The 15,019-nt window shown below is 49.5% G+C and overlaps 1 protein-coding gene across 3 annotated transcripts in view; it reads right to left on the bottom strand.

The window, feature by feature from the left end:
• The window catches only part of RAD51B (RAD51 paralog B), a 672,310-nt gene that overhangs the window by 22,256 nt on the left and 635,035 nt on the right, over window positions 1–15,019 (bottom strand). For 2 of the 3 annotated variants that reach the window (XR_011432061.1, XM_070249661.1), the window contains one exon: window positions 7,145–7,620. The exons of the other annotated variant lie outside the window; for it this stretch is intronic. Coding sequence is in view for 1 of the 2 variants with exons in the window: in XM_070249661.1 (XP_070105762.1) it covers window positions 7,472–7,620 (149 nt within the window). In the remaining variant the exon portion in view is untranslated. Of the gene's footprint in view, window positions 1–7,144; window positions 7,621–15,019 lie in introns of those variants that run through there. 3 annotated transcript variants of the gene reach the window in all.

The following is a 15,019-nucleotide window of genomic DNA, read 5'->3' as shown; positions in this document are numbered from 1 at the left end:
GCATTCCCATCTCCAAGGTGGCGGCCACGGCAATCCAGGACGGTCGGCATCTTGCCCTCTGGGCTGGCAGGGGTGTCCCATAGCAACTGGGGCTGTGATCTGCATATGACAGCACATTGCGTCTATTCAGGACTTTCTTTCCCTTGCTTTCTTTGAAACAAGCTTGCCCTATATCCAAGTTCCCTGTGAGCCCCATACAATGAAAACAGCAGTTGACAGGTTCCTGTAACTCGGGAAATCTGAGTGCATCCAAGGGGAGAAAGAGAGCGCTCATTACTGAAACACAAAACGAGCCCCTTTCAAGGCCGGGCTGGCCGGCCCTTCAGTTTGCTGCCGCTGACCCTGCTGCCCTTCTGAGCACAGTGAGCAGAGGGAGGAGAAGGAGAAAAAGTCTTTACTCCCTAAGTTGCCAATTGATCACCCTCCTAACCCCTATGGGGACTTCTTTGCCCAAACAATTCAGGTGACGGAGGTCAGTGCTCCAGCCCATTCCTCCAGGGAGATCTTAGCTCTCCCTGCAGGGACTTTCCCAGGTAAAACAAAGACCAGCCCTAGAAGCCTTAGACCAACTCCTGCTGATGGCACAGAGCAGAAACAGAGAAAGGGGAAATTAGAGGTGCCTAGGACCACAACACTGCACCTCAGCCCTTTCATCCAGCCAGGTTCCAACCCCCTTTCCATACTCCAGGGCTGGGCCATGCACTGTGGAATCCCAGTCACGTCCAAGATCCAACATGGCGACCAATGACTGACCACCTAGCAATTAGGTTGGGGAGAAGAAGGTATGTAAGGGGAGGAGACTGCTTATTTTTGCTTACTCTGGCTTTTAGCTGACTAGCCAGACTTCTAGTATCTGAAATATCAGAAGACGAGAAGAAGAGGAAGAAGAGGCAGAGGAAGGAGAAAAAGAGGAAAAGGAATAAGGAGAAATTTATGAGGTAGGCCAAAACCGTGCAAGCTTCCAAAGAAAGCCTGTAGAGAACTGAGGCTGGCCAGTGAGGGCTCTGGAAGATCCAACTCCTCTGCTTGAGTGGTACACCCTACTGTGCACAAAGCAATGCAGGATGGTGTAAATGAAAAAAACACACTGGGGCTTATCCCACCCAGTCCTCAGAAGAGCAAAGGATGGCTAAGCAGGACGGGCTCTAGTCGTTCATTTCTGATTCCAGAAGCAGTAGCTGAGAGCGAGCACTCAGACCTGTGGTGCCAATGGTCTGGTGTAGGTTTACTTGGGGACCACAGGCAATCATTTAACTGCTAGGCTTCTGATTTTACCATCAGGAAATAAACTGTACAACTTACAAGTCTCTAAATGTGCCATGTACTTTCATTTTTCCAATGCTGTCCCTTCCTGCTGGAAGCCCTCTACCCGTTCAGCTACCGGGCAAATTCTGTTGATTCTTCAAGCTGCATATCAATTGCTATATTCTTTATTTGTGTTCATATCTTGGCACCATTAACATTGTATGATGGTGATCTGTTTATTTGATGTCACAAGACTATAATTCCTGAGAGGGTAGGATCACCCTTTTATTCATTTTGGAATTGTTGGTGGTTAGCACATGGTAGCTATTCAATAATCACTGGAAAAATTGAACTGAATTATGATAAGGGTAATTGTTTCTATTTTCGGGTCATAGATTGGGTTTTGATCAATCACCAAGGACTTGTGAACAAGGCTATGGCATTGCATAACTCCAGGGAGGCCATTCACACGGAATATATGTGAATGGGGCCCCTAGAGCTATGCAATTTGGTAGCCTTGCCTATGAAACTCCTAGCACAGGCCAGGCACAATGGGGAATCCAAGTACTAGGAGCTTACACTGAAGTTAGAGAGATGGAGCTAATATGGAGGATGCAATAAGGGCACAGTCAAGGTGGCCCTGCCTGTGGGCACAGCAGAAGTCCCAGGAAAGGAGAGAGCTATGTGGACTATAGCGATTGGGAAAGGCTTTGTGAAGAAGGTAGATCCTGAACCATCCATGATGACTGGAGCAGAAAACAGAATAATAAAAAGAGGGTATGCAGATCACAGAGGATTTTTAGGGCAGTGAAACTACTCTCTATGATAGTATAATGGTGGATACATGTCACTATACATTTGTCAAAAGCCATGAAATATACAACACCAAGAGTGAACCCTAATGTAAACTATGGACTTTGGGTGATAACGATGTGTCAATGTAGGTTCATCGATTATAACAAATGTTCCACTGTGGTAGGGGACATTGATACTGCAGGAGATTGTACACGTGTGGGGACAGGGGGCACATGGGAAATCTCTGTACTTGCTGCTCAATCTTGCTGTGAACCTGAAACTGCTCTAAAAAATAAAGTCTATTTAATTCAAAAAAGAAAGTATGAGCCTATTTGGGATATTAATAAAAACAAGCATATTAAAAAAGGAGCAAGCAAAACACATGCGAAAGACAATAAACTACATGGCCCGACCAAAGACAGTGGAAGGGAGTGTACACTGGAGAGTAACGAGAAATTAGGTTGGAAAGGAAGGGTGGGGCCAGATGATGAAGACTCTTGAAAGCCAAGCAGAGAAGTTGGAACCTGACATTGGAGAACATACAGGGGTCTTGTAGGTTTTAGAGCTGAGAAATGATATAATGAAAATAGTAGCTGTAGAAGTGAGGTTTGATCAGTATTTAGAGAGAAGAGAGACTAGAGTTCCTCCCAGCTCAGTAGGTGTGTGCTATGATCCATGTCTGGCTGTGAACAGAGCTGTGGAAAATCATGGTTGATCTGGCAGCGGTGGGAAAGATACTTCAGTGCTCCACGAGCATGAGCTTTCTACAAATGGATCAAGATTACATCATGAGTAAAGCTGGCCTAACAGGACATGTGAGACAAGGGGTGCTCAGGCTTGAGGGGCTGACCTGGCTTTGCTGTTTACTTGCTATTTGAAATTTGGCCTTGGTGTTGTTTTCCTGATATCTAACAAGGACAGTAAATGAGACAGTTCTGTGGACAATGAGTCAGATTCACCTTCTTGTTTATTCTCTGAATTTTTAGGACAGAGTATAACAGATGAAGATGTGGTTTTCTTTATAAGTTGCATCTTGGGAGCCAGTCAGTCATTCCACAAATAGTTGTAGACTCTGAGGACAGAGCAGTGAAGAAAACAGACAGACTGTCTGCCCTCCCTCAGCTAGCTTTCTACTAAGAAGTCATGTAAAGTTAGTCTCTCATCCATTGTAGGGAAGGGTGAGTCTGAACTGCTTAATCTGAAGAAGCCAGGAGAGAAGGGTAACAAAAACCAGGGAAATGTGAGTGGCAGTCACCAAGAAGAAGGAGTGAACATACCTTGTTTTAGAAAAGTAGTCCTCATATTTTCCACCCCAACATACCCAAGGGATACAAACAGATATATCTGCCTCAGCAAGAGTGGCTTGTGGCCACCGTGGTACTAGGAAAAGATGGAAGTGGCGAATCACCCCTAGAGAGAAGAGATCCACATGCGCTCCCCAGCTGCATTGGGATAACCTGATGGAGTGAGACACGCAAGGAAGCAGTTACTTCCTCTTAGCATTCTGCAAAAATGCCATCTTTTCAGCAAGATCTTAAAAGACGACATTGACATGAAGATGTTAATTCCATCATGCAAGTACATTAGGGTGAACTCAAGAGTCAGTCTGTCCAATACATAATCAATATATTAACGATCAGGCATGAGATGAAGAGAGAAGTAGGGGTGGAGGAAAGGGAGTCAGCTTTCTCTATGTGCCTGCTCTGCCTGATATTGGAACTTGGCTATACTGCTCCCCAGTTCTTGAGAATTATTGTAAAACTGGGTCAATGGATCAAAGTCACAGAGTGGCAGATTCCACCTCGATATAAAAAAGGACTTCCCGAGGAGGAAAACTTTCAAACAATGGCTCAGATGTCTTTACAAAGTAGTGTGCACCCCATCCAGGAAGAACTCAAGCCGTAGGATGTTCATCTATTGAAACGGGGATGTTGGACTCCATGGCCAATCCCATCCCTCCAACTCACCAAATCTCAGATTCTGGTAATGGAAAGCAGAGGTCTGAATCTGAGGACCAGCCTTACCAAGAACCCAGCACCGATCATAGGAGCCCAAAGGCTGGTTTTTAAAACCAGGTGGTTTAAAAACTGAATGTCAACAGAATTGGTTCCCTACTGGCCCTTCATCAGCAAAGACTTAGCAGCCATTTCTGTGCACATGGCTGGCCACCACCACAAGGCTCCTTCCCAAGAGCCCAGCAGGGGCTGCTTGGAGGCATTTTAAAGATGGCCAAAATGGAGAAGCGAGAAAGCGAAGGGGCTAGTTCAAGGGAGAGCCTTACCGGGGATTAGGACACAGTGAGGTCTGCTCTCAAGGGGCTGTGCAGAGGCTCCCAAACAGAGAGTCCTGGCTCTGAGAGAGTCAGATCCCAACCGACCACGGGACCTCCTCAGCCTCCTCAGGTGACTGAACAAATGGCACTAAGTCACCTTTGGCTAGAGGAAGCCTGGTCTTCACAGGAGGGCCTGCGACTGGCCCGTGATAAGGCAGTGTGTCCTGTCTGGCTCCCCAACCGCACCCTCGCAGCTGGACCTGCTGTGGGCGCCGCAGAGTTCAAAGGCACGGCTTCCCCTGGACCCACATCAAGGACTAGAATGAGAAAAAGGTCCTCTGACCTTCTCATCACCAGGGATGGGACCACCTTTGTGTTGTGTGTGTGTGTGTTGAGGGGGTGTGGAGTTTTCCTGGCCCTATTGTGTTTTCATGCATTGGATGTAGAATATCTGAAAACAATAATCGGAAATGGAGTTTTTCACCTACCACCAGAGGCTGGAGCCTGGCCCAGTGTGGGAAAAGGCTGTGTTCACCCAGTGGGAACCTGGTGGCTCACATGAACCTGGTGGCTCACTAAGGGGCATGGCTGGGCTTTCCCAGCCCCCACCCCAAACTCTGGTGTTCTGAGATTCCCTTGACCAACCAGGCCACAGGCTCTGATTGGAAGTGCCCTCTGCCCACCAGCTCTCTCAAAGGGAGATGTCCACCTGGAGGCCAAACCTTATCCTCAGACCCATAATCCATCCGGATCTCAAGGTTTTCCACTTCAGCTTCAACCCAACCTGATAATCAAGATCATCCCAGGCCTGAAGTCCAGCCCTCTCCCGGGCTCTTGGGAAGGTGCCTTGTGATGGTGGCAAGCCATGCGGGGAGATAGTAGGATTTCCACCCATCCTGAGGTTAAGGTTCAGTGGGTGGTGGGTGCTGGTGGCGGAAGCTGATGCAATTTGTGGCCATAAGTAGGGGCTGGAGAGTCTCCTCCAATCCCAGCCCCCCTCAGGCCTGCACTGGTCTCCTCTCTGGGAAAGGGGAACACGTCACACTCTTTCTCACAGGCCTGTCCAGCTCTAGTATGGATTGCCTAGCTCCAGAGGCCTCCCGTTAACAGAAAGTGCCACAGCAATGCTAACAGGGGCCGTCCAGGCCTCTGCGGTGTGACCTCTCCTGAAAGGAGCCTGGCCAAGCTGTGGGCCAACACCCACAGGCGGAAAAGCAGACGGGGAACATTGAGGAAGGGAGAAATGAGAAGCACAAAGCTTGTACCAGAGGAATACTGGCCTCAGCCAGCCTTCCTGCAGGTTCTCTCGGCCGTTCTCCGTCAGTCCCAAGGTTTCCAGTGAAGAAAAATCGGGCCCCAAACTGATTATGGCCCAACTTCCCCGAAAGATGGAGATCATCCCTTTTCTGCCCCAAACACCGGGGGTGTGTGGGGGGGGGGCGGGGGGCAAATGCTATTAATAACCTCGGCCCTCCCAGTCCACCCAGGGTGTGCAGGGCTGGAGCCTGCTCCTCGGACGCAGCCAGCTGTTCCTAAACAGGTTTGGGAAAGTGATCTTTGGCACATAATGAAAAGGGTGTGTATGGGGGGCGGGTACCCAAGAATTCTCTATCAGGGCCAATATTATTTTTAATTGCCAAGAATTGGCCAGTGGTTGTTCCTCAAGGCTACAGCACACAGGCTTGCCAGGGACTGGAAACCAATTTCAGAGGAGGTAAGAAAGCACGTCCCAAGGACTGTTCATTACCGAGCTGTCGTTTCTTATGGAAAGTCAGGTGACGCCTCAGAGTTTATACAATCCTCTCCCCACCACCTCTCCCTCTTTCGTTCCCTTCTAGAAAAGGAGCAGTGAATTTGAGCAATCTGGGAATTTGGTTTCTGCCTTCCCCCCGAAGCATGACCGATGGCCCATTTTTCAAGCCAAATCTCACTCCTTGCAGGCAGCTGTCAGGAAACCACAGAAGGTGCTTGAAGGAGCACAAGCAATGGCTGGTTCTAATCTGGAGAAAAAAATGAATTAACAAGGCAGCTACTTATGGAAGAATGTTTTCTTTTCTTCAGCCTCAGCCTGCATATTTTCACAACATGTGTACTCTGTTACCTTGTCACTTCCCTGTTTTCTTTGGGTAAATAACTGGGCTCTGGACTTAGGGGAAAAAAGAAAGAAAGAAAAGAAGCCAGCTCGAGAGTGTCTCTGGGAGGCCTGCCCGGCTGAGCTGAAAGGGAGGGAGGAGCGTGCTCTGGGGAGAGAGCAAACCCAGCCTGCCTTCTAGATGGGCTTTTCATTGAACTCTGCAAGTCACAGTGTGGGAGTCAGAGAAGGGAGGAGAAACCTGCTCCCTCAGCCTGGGGCTGGCAGGCCCTGGGGCTGGGGTAAAGAACTTTTCTCCTTCGCCAAGTCAAGTGGGGAGCCCTCTCTGAAACGACAGAGTCAACAAGGCATGCTGGGGCTCTTCTCCCAGCCTCTGCCTTCCCACTGGCCAGGGAGTGGCCAGGGTGAGGGAGGTTGGCCCTCTGGGGCTCCATCGTGAACCCTGGCAGGACTCAGGTCCTTCAGGAGAGCACAGGAGGAGGTCTTCCTCGGCTGCGATACCTGGCCAGTGTTTGGATGTGTGGGCAACGGTCTCCATTTAGAAAACGCCCAAAGGTGTCTGAGTGTCTGTTTCACAGAAGTGTCGCTTGGTCCTTCTTTACCTGTCTGGCCTAAGAATTCTCACCTGGGGATGTCCATGCCATACGTCAGACGACTACGAAACAACCCCGGTTTCACTGGCAGGATCCCTCTAGATGAGTGCCGTTGATGAGGGCGCCGGAGGACGACCAGAACGACTGTTTGCTCTGCTAATCAGGATCTTTTATTTATAAAGCTATAGCAACTGATCATTAGAACAGAGAGCCAATACTAATATTGCTCCTAATATTGCACAGCGTGTAAAAGCAGTTAGTTTACCACGTGCCGCGACACGTCTCTGGGTGCTGGCTCCACCCTGTGGGGGGAAACCAAGGCGGAGAGTACTCAGAGGCTGAGACCAGCACAAAAGTCCCCACAGTGGACATGGTGAAGGTGCAGGGGGATGAACTGGGTGCTGTCGGGGCCTCTGTGTACGTCATTTCCTTTCTCCATCTGCTCGGGAGCCTTTGATTCCGACCTTGACTTCCCTATCTCACCTTGTAGATCACACAGCCTTCGTCAGGCAGAGGCTTGGAATTCAAAATCCGGGTTTTGGGTTGCAAAGTTCTGGCCCCCACCTGTGGAGCGGTGCCTTCAGCATCACGGGGAGGGCTGTGAGTGTTCCGCAAGGGGTCACCTGGAGAGGAAGGGGCTGTGTTGTAAGCATTGCCTATTCCAAACTGGCGTTTGCAGGGTGTCGAGGGCTTTCTGAAGGGGAAAGAGGGAAAACCAAAAGCTTTCTGGGAACAGGGTGACAAGGACATTCATGGGCTATCCAAATTATTCATGAGGTCTAATTCTTCAAAAGACAGCTTCGGAGTGTGCTGTGAGGCAGACGGGAGCAGCCTGGACAAGGACAGCAGTTCACATCCATCGAGCCCTCCCTACTCCCAGGACTGCCAAGGACTTTGCACGTATTACCTTGTTTAATCCTCTTAAGAACCCTCTGAGGCGGGTACTATTATCCTCTTTTTCCAGATGAGGAAAAGGAGGCCCAGAGAGAGCACGTAGCTTGGTCAAGTCACCCAGAGAGACTGGACAAGTGACAGTCACACAGGCAGGTGATTCCAAAGCCAGTATTTTTATTCACCATGCTGTGCTGCCTCTGAGGAGAAGCTGAAGGGGCTCCCTCCTCAGAATTACCGCATTCAGGAGCGGCTCCCGTCTGGTTTGATGGCCCACCCCAGACCCAGGAGAAGGCTCTACTAGCACCCACATTGGCAGCAGAAGATTTAAACATCTCTCCAGTCGCTGTCCCAGCAATGATTCCCTGGGGAACCCTGCAGTGCTGGTCCCCGAGCAGTCACGCCAGTAACTGCCCTTTCTCTACCCAACCCCTCAGGCTCAAGCCCGGCCTACTTGGTTTATATTTGTGCCTCAGTCTGTACCCTCATATTTCTGGTCTTTGCTTCCTCCTAGTCACCTCCCCTAAGTGCCCCAGGCATGCTTTGCAGAGTAGAGGGCCTGTGTAAGCATGCCCGACCAAGAACTAAGGCATATTTCTCCAAGGGTGGCCCCAGACTACCAGCACCAGAATCCCCTAGGGTGCTTCCAGAATGCAGATTCTCAGGCTCTGCCAGAACCTCAATAAGATTTTCAGCAGTGAGACTGGAAATCTGCATTCTTAACAAACTCCCCGCGGGATTCTGATGCTCCCTAAAGTTTGAGGCCCACATTTAGGCTTTCTCCGAATTAGGATGCATTGAACACAAGCCAGACGTGGCCAAACAGAAACCAAGTAGTGTCACACCGAGCTCTGCCTCTGGTCCCTCAGAGGCTGTGGAGTGGCCACTGTGCAGAGAGCTCAGAGTTCAGTTGAGTACAGGCACGGGTGTTCTCAGATGGGGATGCTGGGGTGGGAGGAAGTGGGGAGTGGGAGAGGAAGGTGTAGGAGGCTGCGCAGGATCTGCCAATCCGCTTGGAAGTCCTGGATGGGCGAGGCCCTGGCAAAAGTGTTCTCCAGCAGAGGGTCCAAGCAGAACGCCTCCAGAATGCATTTAAAAAGGCCTTTCTGGGGGCTGGCCCCGTGGCCAAGTGGTTAAGTTCGCGCGCTCCGCTGCAGGCAGCCCAGTGTTTCGTTGGTTCGAATCCTGGGCGCTGACAGGACACTGCTCATCAAATCATGCTGAGGCAGCGTCCCACATGCCACAACTAGAAGGACCCACAATGAAGAATATACAACTATGTACTTGGGGGCTTTGGGGAGAAAAAGGAAAAAATAAAATCTTTAAAAAAAAAAGGCCTTTCTGAATCTAGCCCGCTCCTGCTGGATGATCCAGCAGGCAGGACAGAGAGCGAGTCAGGCTCTAGGGCTTTCGGAAGGGAAATCAGGCAGCCGTGCAAAGTGGAGCGAGCAGGGTGGATACCGAGGTGGGACCCGGGGGGCAGGGGGAAATGAGGGTAAGAGCCATTTCAAGGCTTCTGAAGGTCACCTTGAAGAGGCTTAGGAGAGAGGCAGCCCTGAGAAACCCCGAGTCCCCAACTCATTAATGGAAGACATCCTAGGCTGGCCACGGTGGCCAGAAAATGAGATAAAGTTTGGAATTTGAGAAAATGAAAAAAACTCCTTTATAAAATGGAAAAAGGAAAGTTCTTTTCCCCCTACCTCACCAGCAACTCCAGAACAACTGAACACAAAGTACTTTAAACTTGGCATGTAGTAAGACCCCCATGAAAACAATTTCTGAGCTCAGTTGAGGGGAAAATAGTGCTATTTTTGTGACCACCTATAACATCTGGGCATGCTCAGTGGAAGTAACTCAAGTGACTATTAGTCGGAAAAGTGGGGCAAGGAGGACACAGAGAAGGAAGCGGCGTGAGTGGGGGGTGCCTTTGGGTGTGTGGAGGCATGACTTCTACTTCTAGAATGATTTGAGTCTGTGTGGACTTGGACGAGACGCTTCGTGGCTCTGGGTCTGGGTTTTCTCCTCCAAAACAAGGGAATAACACTGCACAGCCGGCAGAGCTGCAGCCCTATGGCGCTGGGGGCCCCCAGGCCCACATACAGCACCTCCATCCTTGCCATGGCTTGAGTCTTCTTCAGAGTCCAGCCTGGGCACAGGCTTTTCCCACCATCTTTTTAGTGGGAAAACCCCCAAAAAAGGATCAAGAGCAGCTCTACATTCTTCTTTAGATTAATACAATCAGGGCATTACTCAGAATTGCTCCAACGATTTGTATTCATAGAGCGTCATATGTACTTTCATTCATGTCATATAAATACTTATGTTTTGTCATACATCACATACAAGAATCACAAATATCTGTCATTTCTATTTATATAATGTCATATATATAGTGTTTTATATATTTTTATATATGTAATAAATATGACACTATATGAATACAACTCATGGGTATTTGTATATATATTACAAATACCTATTGCCTAAATACCTATTACATTATAGGTATATATAAGGAGATGCCTATTATATTATAGATATTTGTATATATATACACATGCATATATATGCACAGGTATTTGTGAGACACTATATAAAGACAAATCACAGATACACACACACACACACACACACACACACACAGAGTCGCTGGTTATAACCTAAGGCTTCCCAATCAAGTCATAGACGATAAACATTTGACTACTGTTGTGGGTTGAATTGTGTCCCCAAAAAGACATACTAAAGTCCTAACCTATGAATATGAACTTATTTGGACACAGGGTCTTTGCAGATGTAACTAAAATGTAAGTTAAGATGTGGTTATACTAGAGTAGGGTAGGCCCTTATTCCAACATGACTAGCAGCCTTGTAGGAAGAGAAGAGACACAGAGACAGACTACACAGGGAGAAGAGGCAGACACACAGGGAAGGCAGCCATGTGAAGATAGAGGCAGACACTGGAGTGATGTGTCTACAAGCCAAGGAGCAACAGGGATTGCCAGCAGCCGCCAGAAGCGAGGAGGAGGCAAGGAGGGATCCTTCTCTAGAACCTGCAGGGGAGCGTGGCCCTGCTGACACCTTGATTTCGGACTTCGAGCCTCCAAAACCGTGAGAGAATACATTTCTGTCATTTTCAGTCACCTAGCTAAGCACCAGCGTGTGGTACTTGGGTGGGTGGCCCTGGGCGACTGGCATGACTCCCCCTGCGGAGTGGAAGGAAAGCAGAGCCTTTGTGTCAGTCAGGCCCTCGCATCTGCTGAGCCCCCAGCTCTGGGCCCCTTTTCCCTCGCTCAATCGCTCTCAGGGGAAGGGGTGGGGCAGAGATTTTTAACTGTTTCCAACTGAAACCAACACTTGAAAGGTTACAGAGGCCCCTATACCCCCTGGTCTTCCCTGGTGATGGCTGATGGCTAAGGACACACTGCCACCACCCTAAGCCCAAGCTTGGTCATCTGGAAATGGGCTCTGAGAGAGGACCACACTTCACAGCCTTACTCTCCCTGCGCCATTCCCTCCCGGCGCCAGCACATGAGGCTTTGAGCTCTCAAAGGGTGGTGGAAATTTATGGTTAGAATGCCTTTACATCAGAGTTCCTGCTGTTAGAGACTTTTTTTTTTTCACTTTAATGGTACACAGGAATTCTCCCCCCTACCCCCACCCCCACACACATCTTTTTAAAATTTGCGCCTTTTTTTCTGGCTGATTTCCTATGGTGAGGGGGAGGCTAGGAAATGCCCAATAAATCATCTGTCTGTCCTCACTCAATTGAAAGGCAGGAAACGCAGAGAGCAGTCCCCTTACCTTTTCCACTTTGCATATAACAAGAGCTATCAGGGCCCTTTGAAAGGCAGCCCCTCTGACAGCAGTATTAATTCTTCAAGGCCACTGGAGTTGTTTCTAGGGACCAGACCCAAAGCGGGAGGGCATGTTGGGGATGTTGACTGCCTCTGCTACCAACCCCTCAGATGGGCAACTTCTCCAGAGCTTGCCCTGGGAGGTCGATTCAGTCAGCAATGATTTAAGGGGCTCCTTGGGCCCGGCACGGTAGCAAATCTGCGTAGGACAAAAGGGATTTTAATCCCTAGTCCTTGTCTTTAAGGAGTTTACAATCTAGATGGTGCAACAGCTAAGTCATGTACATCAAGATAGTGACCCCATATAAGGGAGTTTATGGAAAATGTCCAAGGAGAGGTTGGGGTGGATGTGGGGAAGAAGAGAAGATGCTGCCCGATGGCCAGCAAAGCCTTCCTGGAAGGTGAAGAAGGCTCTGGGCAGAGGCATGAAGATTAGGTAGGGTTAGAAAGAAGGAGGAATGGCACTGAAGATGCTGGGGACCCCTGAGAACAGCACATAATGGGGTGAGAGAGGCAGGAGAGACTTCTCAGGGTACAGTAAGACACTTAGGGTGTGAAGAAAAGGTCGGGGGGGCGGATGGGAAGCAGGCTGGAAAGGTAAGCAGAGTCCTTCTCGGGGCGGTCCCGAGAGCCCAGCTGAGGATTGTGGATGATGGAGTGACAACTGAAACTGTGCTTGTCCCCTTTGTAAACCTGCTGGCCCTCCCTGGAAGATGCCTCCGCTTGGCCTCGCACTCAGAGAAACCCGTGCAACTCCCAATGCTTCCAGGCCTAATGTGATCTCCACTGTAGGTTTTCTCGAGAGGCTGGGCAGGCGTTTTGTACAGTGCATGTCACAGCAAATCCCCTAAACCTCCTGGGACATTTTCTGCTTCAGTTTCACACCCTAAAATTAGCCCTCATTCTCTCCCTTTGTCTTTTTCTCTTTCTAGCCACCTCCCTTTCTCAGACTGCCCCACCCCCGAGGGTCCCCTCACTGTTATGGGCTCTCCCTTCACTCCTTCCTCTTCTGACTTTTCCTTCTCACCCATAACTCCTGACACCTGCCTGGCACCTGTCGTTCAGGACAGGTGAGCCCCTCCTTCAGGAATTAGAGACGCCTTCTGCTGTGTCTGCTTTTCTCCCACGACTAGCCCTCTAGCTATCCTGGGGCTACAATCCTCCCTCTGGCTCTGGCTTTTAGGAACAATCTGGGAGGGTGTCTAGGAGTGCTCTGCAGGGAAGTGGGGCGTGGGAGGAGGGTGCAGACAGGACAGCAGTTAGGAGGCCATTGATTCCTGGGGTGGGCCTCAGCAAGGCCCTGGGAAGGAAGAGACTCCAAAAACAGGATAGGAAACTCAGACCCAAAAGTGGCCCTGGGTCTGGACAGACTTTCACATTTGAGGTCTGTCCCCCTTACCTGACTGGGAGCCACGCGCTTGTGTCTGTCCTGTTCACCACAGCTTCTCCAGGCCTTAGCACAGCACCAGACACATGTACACGTACGCGGTACATACCTACTGAAGAAGTGAACGTCGGCTGAAGGATAACTCAGCAGCGCCCCAACCGAAGAGAAGGGAGCCTCCGCAACCCCATGGCAGGTGACAGGGTTCAGGACATGCTACCCCAAAATATGGCCCCTTGGCATATCAAACATTTTAAGCTGAAAGAGTCTGAGAAAATGTAGGAGGATGGAGGTCACTCTGACCTTCCTCTCGACCCTTCTCCCCTGAAACAGGTCACAAGACCCTCATGTGAGGGTGCTCTCCGTATACCCAGAGGTATATCTTGTCTCTGAAGACAAAGGGACGCGGAGAAGAATCCTAACAACAGGCCTTGCTGGGTCCCCCCAGTTTACCACATTCCCCTCATGTTTCTTAAGCTGTCAGGTTCCTCCATGACCGCCCACTCTTCATCAAACCTAGCATGAAGGTACTCAGATCGAACTGTTTCTTCAGGTCTTCACTTCCTTATGAAGGCTCCCTTGTCACATAAAACTTATATTAAATAAATTTGTATGCTTTTCGCCTGCTAACCTGTCTTTGTCAGTTTAATTTTCAGACCCAGCCAAGGGACCCTAAGAGGGTCGAGGAAAACTTTTTCCTCCCCAACTCAAGTCAACGAGCAGATGTCCCAGGGTTCACCTGCACAGCTGTCGGCAGAGGAGGCAACTCCAGCAGGTGGAAGAGAGAGAGCCTCACTCCACCTGGGTCCCCCTAGCCTGCCTTCCATGTCCCCCATACTGATTCACACCTGGATAGAATCATAGACAGCACTGGGGACACCCTCCGAGGCCACGAGTCCTAACCCCTACTAGATGGGCAAGGAGGCCTGGCTGGTGCAGGGTGTGACTCACCACTCCGCTTCCCTTGAGGACCAGTGTGGGGTTTTCTTTCCCCACAATATCTGCTTCATGGACTGGATGTCAAGGCTTAATGTGTTATCTCTTCCAGAAATATTTTAATTTTAAAAGATGACTGTGATGAGCAGATAACATTTAATACAGGAGAAGGGAAGGAGAGAAAGGGAACCAATGCGTATTGATTCCCTATTACGAACTAGTCACAGTGCTAACGCTCTTATGAGTTTTTTATTTATTCTAATTCTTCTACTGCTATTCATTCAACGATGATTTTTTTGAGAACCGACTGTGCTCCAGGCACGTTCTAGGCATGGAAACAACAGGGAACAGACCAGACAAAGATCCTGTGCTCATCACACTTGCATTCTAGTAGAGAAAACAGACAGGAAACAAGAAAAAGAATAGGATATTAGAAGGTGATCCAGACTGTGGAGAAAAATAAAGCAGGGGAGGAAGACAGGAAGTGCCAGTGGTGGGGGTTGGTGGTGGGAGGGTGCTATTTAAAACAGGTAGTCGGAGAAGGCACCACTGAGAAGGTGAGGTTCAAGCAAAGGCTTGAAGAGGTTAGGGAAGAGCAGTTGCCACATCTGCGGAGAAGATTCCAGGTGTGGGAATCACCCACAAAGGGAGCGTTCCTACAGCAGGACCGTGTGTTTCTGTTTAAGGCACAGCCAGGAGAGGTAGGTAGAACCCCAGGCCTGCTCTCTAAAATGGAGAGAACTGGCTTTTCCTGGTAACTCCCCAGGTTAATTCATCTTGCTAAGGAGGTCAAGGTCTCAAGCACAGGATATATTTGTTTTCCAACCAAAGTCATCTTGCAAGGACAGTAGAGATGGTTGCAAGAGAATGGATTAATGCTCACTGCTCTGTCCTTCATGGCATCTGGAGCCTGATCCCACTGCTGCTACCTGCCTGCACTTAGACAAGTCATGTTCC

Source organism: Equus caballus, chromosome 24 (assembly GCF_041296265.1).
Source record: "Equus caballus isolate H_3958 breed thoroughbred chromosome 24, TB-T2T, whole genome shotgun sequence".
Taxonomy (NCBI): domain Eukaryota; kingdom Metazoa; phylum Chordata; class Mammalia; order Perissodactyla; family Equidae; genus Equus; species Equus caballus.
Note: the sequence above shows the minus strand (reverse complement) of the source record. Positions and strands in the feature narration are given on the sequence as shown.